General features: G+C 50.8%; 1 protein-coding gene across 1 annotated transcript; it reads left to right on the top strand.

Annotated features, from left to right (window-relative positions):
• Window positions 1-6,918: 6,918 nt before the first annotated feature.
• On the top strand, window positions 6,919-7,902 carry RPRML (reprimo-like). Its single transcript, XM_008570143.1, has one exon. It carries the CDS (start codon window positions 7,097-7,099, stop codon window positions 7,433-7,435), a length of 339 nt encoding a protein of 112 aa, XP_008568365.1. The 5' UTR covers window positions 6,919-7,096; the 3' UTR covers window positions 7,436-7,902.
• Window positions 7,903-8,618: the final 716 nt, after the last annotated feature.

Here is an 8,618-nt window from a genome sequence, read left to right as displayed (position 1 = left end):
CACATTTTGCTTATCCTTTCATCCACTCATGGACATTTGGGCTGTTTCCACCTTTGGCTATTGTGAGCCATGCTGCTATGAATGTGCGTGTACATGTATTTGCGTACCAGTTTTCAGTTCTTTGGGAGTGGGATTGCTCCTCGTTATCTTTTGCCCATCAACAGTCCACTTTACCCTCCAGATGGCTATAAAGGTGACCATTTCCTTCCTTTTTCAAAAATATAATTTTTCTTCTTATTATAAAAGCTATAGATGTTCATTGTTAAAGTTTTGAAAAATACAGAAAGAAGTTGTTTTATTTTTAATCCAGGGGAATGTAAATACCAGACTGATGGGGCGCCTCCCCCCGACTTGGATAAAGTCTGGCGTGTCCTGGTGCCCACCGCCTCCTGAGCCCTCTCTTCCGGTTCTGCTCCTCACTGCCTCTGCACCCCTAGTTCCTGGCAACCCCAGTCACGTGCTCCTCCAGCTTCTGAGCCATTGCAAATGCTGTTCCTCTGAGAGACTGCCCTTCCTGTCCTTCTCACCTGACCTGTCCTACTTACCTTTTCTGGCTCAGCTCTCCCTGTCACTGTTCTCCCAGCATGTCACTCATACCAGAAAATGGCCAGGATGACCATTGTCCTGTAATGGGAAAGGGAAGCTGACCCATACAGGATGTGGCTAGGTTCTACTGCTTGACCATAAAGCAGCACTGATTTTACCTCTCACCTCTCCACAGTCTCAGATATTCCCCACAGTGTCTGAGCTAAACAGGGAAACACCAACTCACCCAAGCCCTGTCATTAGGGGTTGGAATCTTGCTACATTTCCCTATTCTGACAGCTGTCAGTGAGACTGGTGCAGAAATGGGCAATCCAGAAGGATCTTTCTTTTCCCCTTTCCTTCCTCCAGGCTTGTTCTTTCTACTCGTGAAGCCAGAGGCTTTAGAGTTTAATTATATGCTGCAGTTGGAAGCACAGAATGTCAGAGCTGGAAAAGAAGGACCTTGTTATAAATAATAGCTAGCAGCATTTATTGAGTACTAACTCTGTGCCAGGCACTGTGCCAGGCCCATTTCCAGGCATTACCTCATTTAATCTTCCCAACAATTCTAGCAGGCAGGTACCATCCACCATCCCTGTTTTACAGGGAAGGAAACTGAGGCTTACGGAGGCTACAGGGCATTTCCCAAACTGTGCTAAGGGGTGCACAGTAACACAAAATATTAGTTGGTGTTAGTAAAAAAGGGTTTCATTGTCAGATACTGCATCGTGCTTCCCCCCTAGGAAAGTCACAACGCACACACACGCACTGAAGGTCCTGGGAAGTCCTACAGCAAAGACACCTGTTCAGGTCAGTGTCTCTACTGTAACAGACCTCATAGAACTACTAATCCACGGAGCACAGTGTGGGGAATGCAGATATTGACCAACCTCACCATTTTACAGATGGGGTAACAGAGGCCCAAGCAGTACTTTAGAGGCAGACCAGGCACAGACCTTGGGCCCCATGCCATCTGTAGCCCACAGGATGCATACAGCAGAGGAAGGCAGACTATGGCCCATCTGGCCCACTGCCTGTTTTTGTAAATAAAGTTTTATTGAAGATTTCTGATTAAGCTCCCTTGATTTATAGATGAGCTAATTGAATGCCAGAGAAGATGGTTGACTTGTCCAAGGTCACATAGCCACGTAGGGGCATAGGCATAAATAGATCCCAGATCTCTGAAATCCAGCTATTCTCTGAAACACAAATCAGACAGGTGGCAGGCGTGGGGTGCGAAGTTCTATGACACCTGTGACACCTGTCTCTGCTCTCCAATGTGTGGTACTTACACAGGCATTGCCCCCTTCTGCTACTGCACAGATGCCCAAGGTATTTGTCCTACCACTTGGCCTGAACTGCCTGGGGGCCTCCATTTGCCTTCCACCTTCTGTGGGTAAACAGAGCAGGGGCCAACCCTGCAGTCTCGCAGGGGGCAAAGGCTGAACGGAGCACTCCATGTTTATTTTCATTCTATACCAGATGCAGTAAAACGTCATTAGCTTCCCCTGTGCCAATTTGAAACGTGAGATCATTTGGACAGGAACTGGGCAGAAGGCAACCTTTGCTTGCTGCAGGGAGAGTTTGCCAAACAAATGAATAGTTTAAACAGGATCCTAAGCGGGTTGTTGGAAACCACTTCAGAAAATGTACAAGGGCTCTTGGGCCTCCCCAAAGCACACTGTCATACAGTGGTCATCTAGTTACATTTTTTGAGGGGGGGATGGCTTACAATTATGCAAATAAATCTACTTAAACGTACAAATAAAATTATTCATATCTCTTCATTAATATAGCTTATGCAAAGAGCACTTTCTTAACCTTGTTTAAAATGTGAGCAATTAAAAATAGATATTTTAGTTGAGATAGGTCCATCCAGCAAGTGGTACTAATTAGGAGGTTTTATTAACCTTTTGTTCTGGAGGAGGGGATCTTTTTACTGACCCCGGATGGCCAAGGCAAGCCAAAGAACTAAAGGGCCATCTGGAAACAGCTGCAGGGACAACAGGGCATAAAGTCCCTTGGTGGCAGTCCCTCTTCCAGGGGCAGCCAGATGGCCCTTCCAGACATGGGAGATGCAGACTTGTTGCTGAGATGGAGGGTAAAAACAGTCCTGTGTAGGTGGCAGCTGGGCCCAGAGGCACTGGCTTCCTTGTCTCTGGAGCAGGGGGAGGCCCCCAGTTGACAGATCCTCCTTGTGTTCCTGAGGCTCTTCCCAAGCCCTCGGGGATCGGGGGTCTTTTCCTAAAAAGTACCTCCGCCCCCCAAACCAAGTGCTGGCAAGAACTTGGTTCTAAGGTAGCTAAGGAATTAAATCCAGGCTGTGCCAGTTACCAGCTCTGTGACCTCAGGCAAGATTTTTCTCCTTTTCGAGCCTCCATGTTTTCATGTCAAATGGGGGCCAATGCGTTCTTTCTACGAAGCTTGCTGTGAAGATTAAATAATGATGATAGCTAATGTTTCACTCTGCAGCCTCACTCTTCCATCCCTCTCCCTTCCACCAGTTGCTCACCTTCTAGTACATTCTTCAGGAGTGTCTCTGAGGCAAGCCAGCACTACCATGTCATGAGGACATGAGGACACTCCTGCAGCACCATGGAGAGATCCAATGGTCAGGAACCGAGGCCTCCTGCCAACAGTCATCTCAGAAGCTGATCCTCTACCCACAGCCAAGCCTTTGGATGGCTGTGGCCCTGGCCAACCCCTTGACTGCAACTTCATGAGAGACCCTGAGCCAGAGCCACCCAACTAAGCCACTTCCAGATTCTTGGCCCCCAGAAACTGTGTGAGATAATAAATATTTGCTCAATTTGGGGTTATTTGTGATGCAGCAGTAAATAACTAATACACTTACCTTTTGGGTTTATTATAAGAATCTAGAGTTAATACATATAAATTGCAACCAAACTTGCTGGGACCAGAGGCTACAGAAAGGACAGGAGGAGAAGCAGAGGAAGATGGGGCAGGGAGCCAGTCCAGGCAGAGCCTCACTCCTGATGTGGAGGAGTCTGAGAGATGGAAATGCAAATGGACAATGGCCAGATCATATATCAAAATAGAACTCTGACCCAAAACCTGCAGCAACAGTCCAGGAAGCCACACAACACCCCCTGTAGCAATTAGCCCCAAATGGCCAGGACTTAATTAATAATTGACAGCTTCCCCAACTTTGTCACTACTTCCAATATCTGACAAACTGGAGAAAGCCAAATATGCTCCCTAACCAATCCCATAGGAACCCCCCGTTCTAGGGAGCCCACCGACAGCTGTCCCGAGCTAACAGCTTCCAATCAGGGCACACCTGAAGCCTCCCCTTTTTTCCAATGTGAAGCTTTCCCACTCCTCTGCCTGCCTTTGAGTCTCTGTCAAATGGAAGTGACAGTGGCTGACTCCCTGGCTATAGCAAGCTCTGAATAAATACCCTTTGCTTTTTCTCATTAGGGTACTCTTTGTTTATTTCCACAAGCCCAAGTTCTCTCTCTCCCTTCCTTCTCCCAGGTCAAAGACAATATCTCCACACTGGCTTCCACCACCCCAGGTATCCAGAGAAACCAGCTGAGGGATGGTGGAAGAGAGGGGGACAGGAATAACTAAGAGTGTAGCTTTGGAACAGGACAGATCTGGGCTCAAATTCTGGCTTAGATACTTAACTAGCTGTGTGTTCTTGAGTAAGTCAGTTAAACACCCTGAGCCTCTGTTTCCTCACGTCAAAGGGACAGTCCAGCAGAAACCCAAAGGCGGGTGTGAGAATTCAGTGAGGTAATGGACTGAATGCACTGAGCACATGCTAGGAGTTTAGTACAGGAAAGGTCAGCCATCATATCAGCCTCCTCCCCCTTTGCTGGAGCGGGCAGGCCCTGTACTGCACCCTTCCTCACCCCCAACGCCTTTCTTTGCAACAGGCAGCCTGACTTCAGCTGGATGGAGTCAAGGGCATTGGCTCCAAGTCCACTGTATATCAAAGGTCAGGGTTTGGTCTCAAAGAGAAGAATGGGCAAAGGACATAATCGAGCATTTTTCTAAAGAAACCCAACTGGCCCAAAGCAGAGGACAAAATGTCCAGGCCAGGTACCCGCTTGTCTCCCTGCTCTATGCTGGCTCTGAGTGGTGGTCAGGGAAGGGAGACTCCTGCCCAGAAAACTCTGAGTGCCCTTGTGCCAGGCCAGCTTCCCAGGGCTGAGGAGGAAGAGCCAGGCCGTTTCCCAATCTGGTATATGTGTACACGCAGGTGCCTCAGTTTCTTCATCTTTAAGATGAGAATTTTCTAAAGAAAATAAAAAATAAATAAATAAATAAATAAATAATAAAATAAATAAAATTAAAAAAAAAGATGAGAATTTTCATAGCTTACCAAGACACACACACACACACACAAACACGAATTAGTGTTCTAATAATGAATGTGCATGTGTGAGTGTGTGTGTGGGGAGGTGTTTTAGTCCATTTTGCGCTGCTATAACAGAATATCCGAAACTGGGTAATTATAAACAATAGAAATTTATTTGTCGCAGTTCTGGAGGCTGGGAAGTCCAAGATTGAGGGGCCAGCATCTGGTGAGGGCCGTCTTGCTGTGTACTAACATGGCAGAGGGCATCACCTGGCGGGAAGGAAGCAAGAAGAGAGCAAGAGGGAGCCAAACTTGTTCTTTTATAAGGAACCCACTCCTGCAATAAGGGCATTAATCCATTCATGAGGGCGGTGCCCCCATGACCCAAACACCTCCCATTAGGCCCACCTCCCAATACCTCCTCCCACTGGGTATCAAGTTTCCAACACATGAACTTTGGGGGACACATTCAAATCATAGCAGGGGGTAGGGGCTTTGAGGTGCTTGTGTGCTGGAGGCTCCTGCATCCCCTCACTCCAACTTGCTAGGCCTTTTCCATCTTCTCGTCTTCCCTGCCACCACTGGGCTTCAAGTCTCCAGCCAGCATCTTTTACCTGTACTATTGCAAAGACTGAGTGCTTTCCTTACTCTCCCACAACGATCAAAGAATGAAAATTAACACAAGGATGAAAACATCCCCCCACTCCCTTAAACTCAGGCAAAGACTTTTAAAATAAAGACAATAACGAGGATGGAGGGGGGAGGGGCTTCTTCCCCACAGGGCAAAAGTGTAAACTGGTACAACTGGAGGACAATTTGGTAGGATGTACCTTTTGATTCTACAGGTCTATTTTTCAAAATATAATCTAAATAAAAATTAGTTTCTGCACAAAGACTTCGTTACATGCCTCTTTATGGTAACATTGTTTCTAATGCAAAATAAATAAATAAATAAATAAATAAATAAATAAATAAATAAAGGAAGGAAGGAAGGAAGCAATGCCGATATTCAAAACCAGGAAACTTGACTAAATAAATTGCAGTGGTCTGTATCTCCTTGAAACATCCTTGCTTCCCTAAAAATAATACTGTAGATCAGTAGTCCGAGCATCACCTGGCAACTGTTAGAAATGCGCATTCTGGGGCCCTGCCCTGCACCTACTGCTTCAGAAACTCTGGGTGCAGCCCAGCAATCTGGGTTTCAACAAACCCTGCAGGCATTTCAGAGCCACTATTGTAGATGACCGTCACAGCGGAAAGATACACTGTTAAATGACAAGAGGTTACAAAACAGCACGTGCAGGACAGCGTGCGTGAACAGTGCATGCCCATTTCAAATACATTTGTAGAGAGAGAGACCTACAAATAGGCAAAGGCCAGGAAGAGTTTGTACCCAGGTGATAACATCGACCCTCTCTGGGTATGAGGTTTTTAGATTTTTTTCATTTTGCTAATCCATATTTCCTAACTGGCCTACGATGATTATGTTTGTGTAAAAAGGAAAGGGTAAAAGCCCCAATAACCTATTTTTTTTTTAAATAAAAAAGTTTAATGGGGTGGGTGGAGAAGATGTGGGGAAGAAGGCAGAGAGTATTCTTCACTGCAACAGCCTTCAGCCCGGGAAAAGCAGGACCGCCCGGGGGGACCAAGAGCCATGGCGCAGTGCAGCGGGCCACGCTGGGGGTCACAGCTACTCATACCTAGGAAGGCTTACCAGGGCTTAAATAAGGAGCGGAGAGGAGATTTAGGGCAGGCTTCCGGGAGGCCTTGACTGCTAACAACACTAAATCCTGGAATGGCCACCTTGGGGAGATTTTCTGACCCTGAACACGCAGCAGCTGACCAGAGGGGGGTCGGCCTTGGCAGGCTGCGGGGGCCTGCAGAGGCTGCGCTCTCGGCGGGATTCTCGCCCCCGGACACCACGGGGACCGGGGGGCGGGGCCGGGCCGTTGCTAGGGGAGGGGCGGCTGGGCGGGCGAGGGACTCAGCCGGGGACCGCCACGCGCGCTGAGCTCTCCCGCACCAGCTCCTGCGCAGCCTGTTGCTCATTCCTCCGGGCAGCCGCTTCCCGCCAGGTGCCCAGGGGTAGGCGGCCCGAGAGGGCGCCAGGGCGCGGGCAGCCTCCGCCTCCCTCCGCTCCCCAGGCACCAGTCCATCCCACAGTCCGGAGCGCCCCCGAGAGCGCGGACGCCGGCGAGCCTCCCTGTGCGCCCCGGACCGCGCACCAAGACCCCCGGCGCCGAGATGAACACGACCTTCCTGGACCACAGCGGCTTGGAGGAGGCGGGTGGCGTGGGGAACCGCAGCCACGGGCTGGACACGTGGCTGGGCTGCTGCCCGGGGGGCGCACCGCTGGCGGCCAGCGACGGGGTCCCCGCGGGGCTGGCGCCCGACGAACGCAGCCTGTGGGTGTCGCGCGTGGCGCAGATCGCAGTGCTCTGCGTGCTGTCGCTCACCGTGGTCTTCGGCGTTTTCTTCCTGGGCTGCAACCTGCTCATCAAGTCGGAGAGCATGATCGACTTTCTGGTGCAGGAGCGCCGGCCTTCCAGGGACGTGGGCGCCGCCCTGCTGGGGCTCTACTGAGCGCCGCCGGCCGCCCTCGCCAGCGCTGCTGCAAGAAGGAGAAGGCGGACCAGGACCCTCGTCACCCTCTCTGGGCTCTGCCACTGCCTCCGGGCGGGCAGCGCGAGGGCCAGCGACGTGCCTCGGGGGCGCTCGGGTCCGGGGACACCGCGGGACTCCCTACGGCGGCGCGGGAAGGGACTTGCACGCCCGCTCGGTGCTGTGTGCGCTTCAGCGTTGGGGGCTGGGAGAGGGGACGAGAGTTCTTAACGGTTTTTCAAAAAAAAGAAGTTCGGGGCAGGCTGGAAGTGGCTGTGGGAAGCAGTTTGGGGCTAGGGTCGCTCGCGTGGGAGCTTTGTGTGTTTGTTGGTGGGGGCGGGCTACGGGCAGGGTGGGGAGACTGGCTGAAGAACCCGAGTCGCGGAGCTTGTGAGCCTGATCTTGCATTTGAAAAGAAATCTTGTAATAAAACTGCAGCCGTCGGGATTCCTGCGGCTTCCAGCGCTCTGTGTGTGCGCGTGCGTGTGTGAGTGTGTGTGTGTGTGTGTGCGCGCGTGTGTGTGTGTGTGAGTCTGTGAGTGAGTGAGCATGTGTGTGTGTGTGTGTGAGTCTGTGTGTGTGTGAGTCTGTGTGCATGTGTGAGTCTGTGTGTGTGAGTGTGTGTGTGTGTGTCTGTGAGTGAGCATGTGTGTGTGCATGTGCGTGTGTGTGTGTGAGTCTGTGTGCGTGTGTGTGTGTGAGTGAGTGTGAGTGCGTGTTTGAGCATGTGAGTGTGTGTGTGTGAGTGTGTGCGCGTGCGGCGGCGGAGGGAGAGGTGGCATGTACCCTAGTGGCGGGCACTTTGGGCCTGCGTGTGTCGCCTGGCTGGGGAGCTGTCCGGCAGGGCCGGGCTCCTGGGGCTCCACGCTGAGGCCGGAGCCAGGAAAGGGAAAAGGCACCGTTTTCTACGCTGACAGCGGAGGACGCAGGTCCTGCCGGGCGGACAGACAGCTGGTGAGATTAATTAAAACAATGGAAATCTGAGTCTCTTCCATGAGATGGAAACAAAAACAAAAACAGTGAGTTGAGTCCAAAGGGGGAAAACAGTACAATTAATAGTTCGGGATAGCGAACAAATAAAATTCAGTTGGGGCGGGGGGAGGGAAAGGGAGACTAGAGCCAGTGCAAATGTAATTATAGGGCCCAAAGCCCCATCTAAGGGCTC

This window comes from Galeopterus variegatus, unplaced genomic scaffold, assembly GCF_000696425.1.
Source record: "Galeopterus variegatus unplaced genomic scaffold, G_variegatus-3.0.2 Scaffold575, whole genome shotgun sequence".
Taxonomy (NCBI): Eukaryota; Metazoa; Chordata; class Mammalia; order Dermoptera; family Cynocephalidae; genus Galeopterus; species Galeopterus variegatus.
The sequence above is the reverse complement of the archived record's forward strand: the minus strand, read 5'-3'. Positions and strand labels throughout refer to the sequence as shown.

Bases quoted from the DNA above. Each gene is read 5' to 3' on its own strand.
- RPRML (XM_008570143.1), top strand. From the start codon at position 7,097: ATGAACACGACCTTCCTGGACCACAGCGGCTTGGAGGAGGCGGGTGGC.